The sequence below is a fragment of the Juglans microcarpa x Juglans regia genome, chromosome 1D (assembly GCF_004785595.1).
Source record: "Juglans microcarpa x Juglans regia isolate MS1-56 chromosome 1D, Jm3101_v1.0, whole genome shotgun sequence".
Classification (NCBI taxonomy): Eukaryota; Viridiplantae; Streptophyta; class Magnoliopsida; order Fagales; family Juglandaceae; genus Juglans; species Juglans microcarpa x Juglans regia.
The window spans coordinates 27,180,836-27,182,474 of NC_054594.1; the positions used below are offsets into that span (position 1 = coordinate 27,180,836).

The following is a 1,639-nucleotide window of genomic DNA, read 5'->3' on the forward strand; positions in this document are numbered from 1 at the left end:
CGAACGAAAGAAAACGAAGTGCACAGGAATATTCAAGCAAAACAAGAAAAAAATAAAATCAAAGCAAAACAACAAATAAAAACAAACAAAATGCAAGTAAAGAAAACTGTAAAGGGGGAAAAGATCGAAACATTTCTCTAAAATCTTGCACAATCATAATCTCTTCGTGTGGATCAAAGACCTTCAAAAACGGCTTTAGACATTATCCATTGATAGTGAAGCAATTGCCATTCTTCGGATTGACAATGTTCACCGCGCCGTGGGGATGAACCTTCTTCACAATGTACGTCCCCTTCCATCAAGATTTCGGCTTCCTAGGAAAAAGATGCAGTCTTGAATTGTGGAGGATCAAGAACAAGATGTTTGTAATGGATCTTCTTGTCATGCAAGACCTTCATTCGCTCCTTTGCCAAGCGGGATTTGTCGTAGACCTCTCCCTTTATTTCATCAAGCTCTGAAATCACATCAACAGCATGCACCTCTGACTCGTCGCAATCACCAGGTATCTTGCAAGTATTGAACACATTCATTTCCAATGTCATATTCCTGAATGTGAGTTTCAGTACTCCACTTCAATAATTTCTCAGTGCATTGGAGGTAGCAAGGAATGGGCGCCCAAGGATGATAGGCGATTGGTAAATAGTAATGGCTGGCTATTGCGTCAAGAACTACAAAATCCACTGGGTAGTAAAATTTGTCCACCTGGACCAGCACATTCTCAACAATACCCCTCGGCACCTTGACTGATCTGTCAGCTAACTGTATCTTGATGGAGGTCTTTTTTAGCTCACCTAATCCCAACTGCTCATACACTAAGAACGGTAGCAAGTTCACACTACTTCCCAAATCAAGTAGAGCTCTCCTAATGCGTAACTCACCAATCATAATGGAAATGTTGGGAGAGCTAGGATCTCCAAACTTCTAAGGAGCCTCGCTTAATATCAATGCACTAACTTGCTCCGTTAGGAAAGTTTTCTTCTTTACATTCAACTTCCTCTTCACTGTACACAAGTCCTTCAAAAATTTTGCATATGAAGGAACTTGTTGTATGGCATCCAAGAGTGGAATATTAATCTTTACTTGCTTGAAAATATCCTAAATCTCAATGTGGTATTTATTCTTTTGGCCAGCTGCCAATCTCTGAGGATAGGGAACCACAGGGTGGTACCCCTTACTAGTTTCAGCATCTGCACTCATAGGCTTCTTCGACTCTGGTCTCACTACCTCTAGTTCTTTTACAGCTTCATTAGTCTTTGTTGCATTTTCAGGTGTAGGAGCAACTACCTATTTGTCCATAGTCATCTCTGGTTGGGAAACTTCCTTTCCACTTCTTAAAATAAGAATGGCCTTTGCTATCTCAAAAACCACCCCTGAGACATTATGCACTTGTTGTTGTTGTTGCAGGTATACTTGAGGATGAGGCTAAGGCTGTGCTGAAAATTTTCCTTTATCTTGAGTGCTCAATGTTGTGTTTATTTTATTGATGGTGCCCAGCAAGTCATTTATGGCCTGAGTGTTCTGATTGTTTGTAGTGGCCTGAATATGCATGAATTGCTGAAATGTATTGACCATCTGTGTCATACTGTCATCTAGAGACTTATTCGTGGATGATTGAGGCTGAGAACTCTGTACAGCTGCA

The 1,639-nt window shown here is 40.6% G+C and overlaps 1 protein-coding gene across 1 annotated transcript; it reads right to left on the reverse strand.

Annotated features, from left to right (window-relative positions):
- Positions 1 to 314: 314 nt before the first annotated feature.
- On the reverse strand, positions 315 to 885 carry LOC121246046. Its single transcript, XM_041144028.1, has 2 exons — positions 703 to 885; positions 315 to 506 (listed from the first exon to the last, which is right to left on the reverse strand). The coding sequence occupies exons 1-2, from the start codon at positions 883 to 885 to the stop codon at positions 315 to 317; spliced, it is 375 nt and encodes a 124-aa protein (XP_040999962.1).
- Between the last annotated feature and the right edge of the window lie 754 nt (positions 886 to 1,639).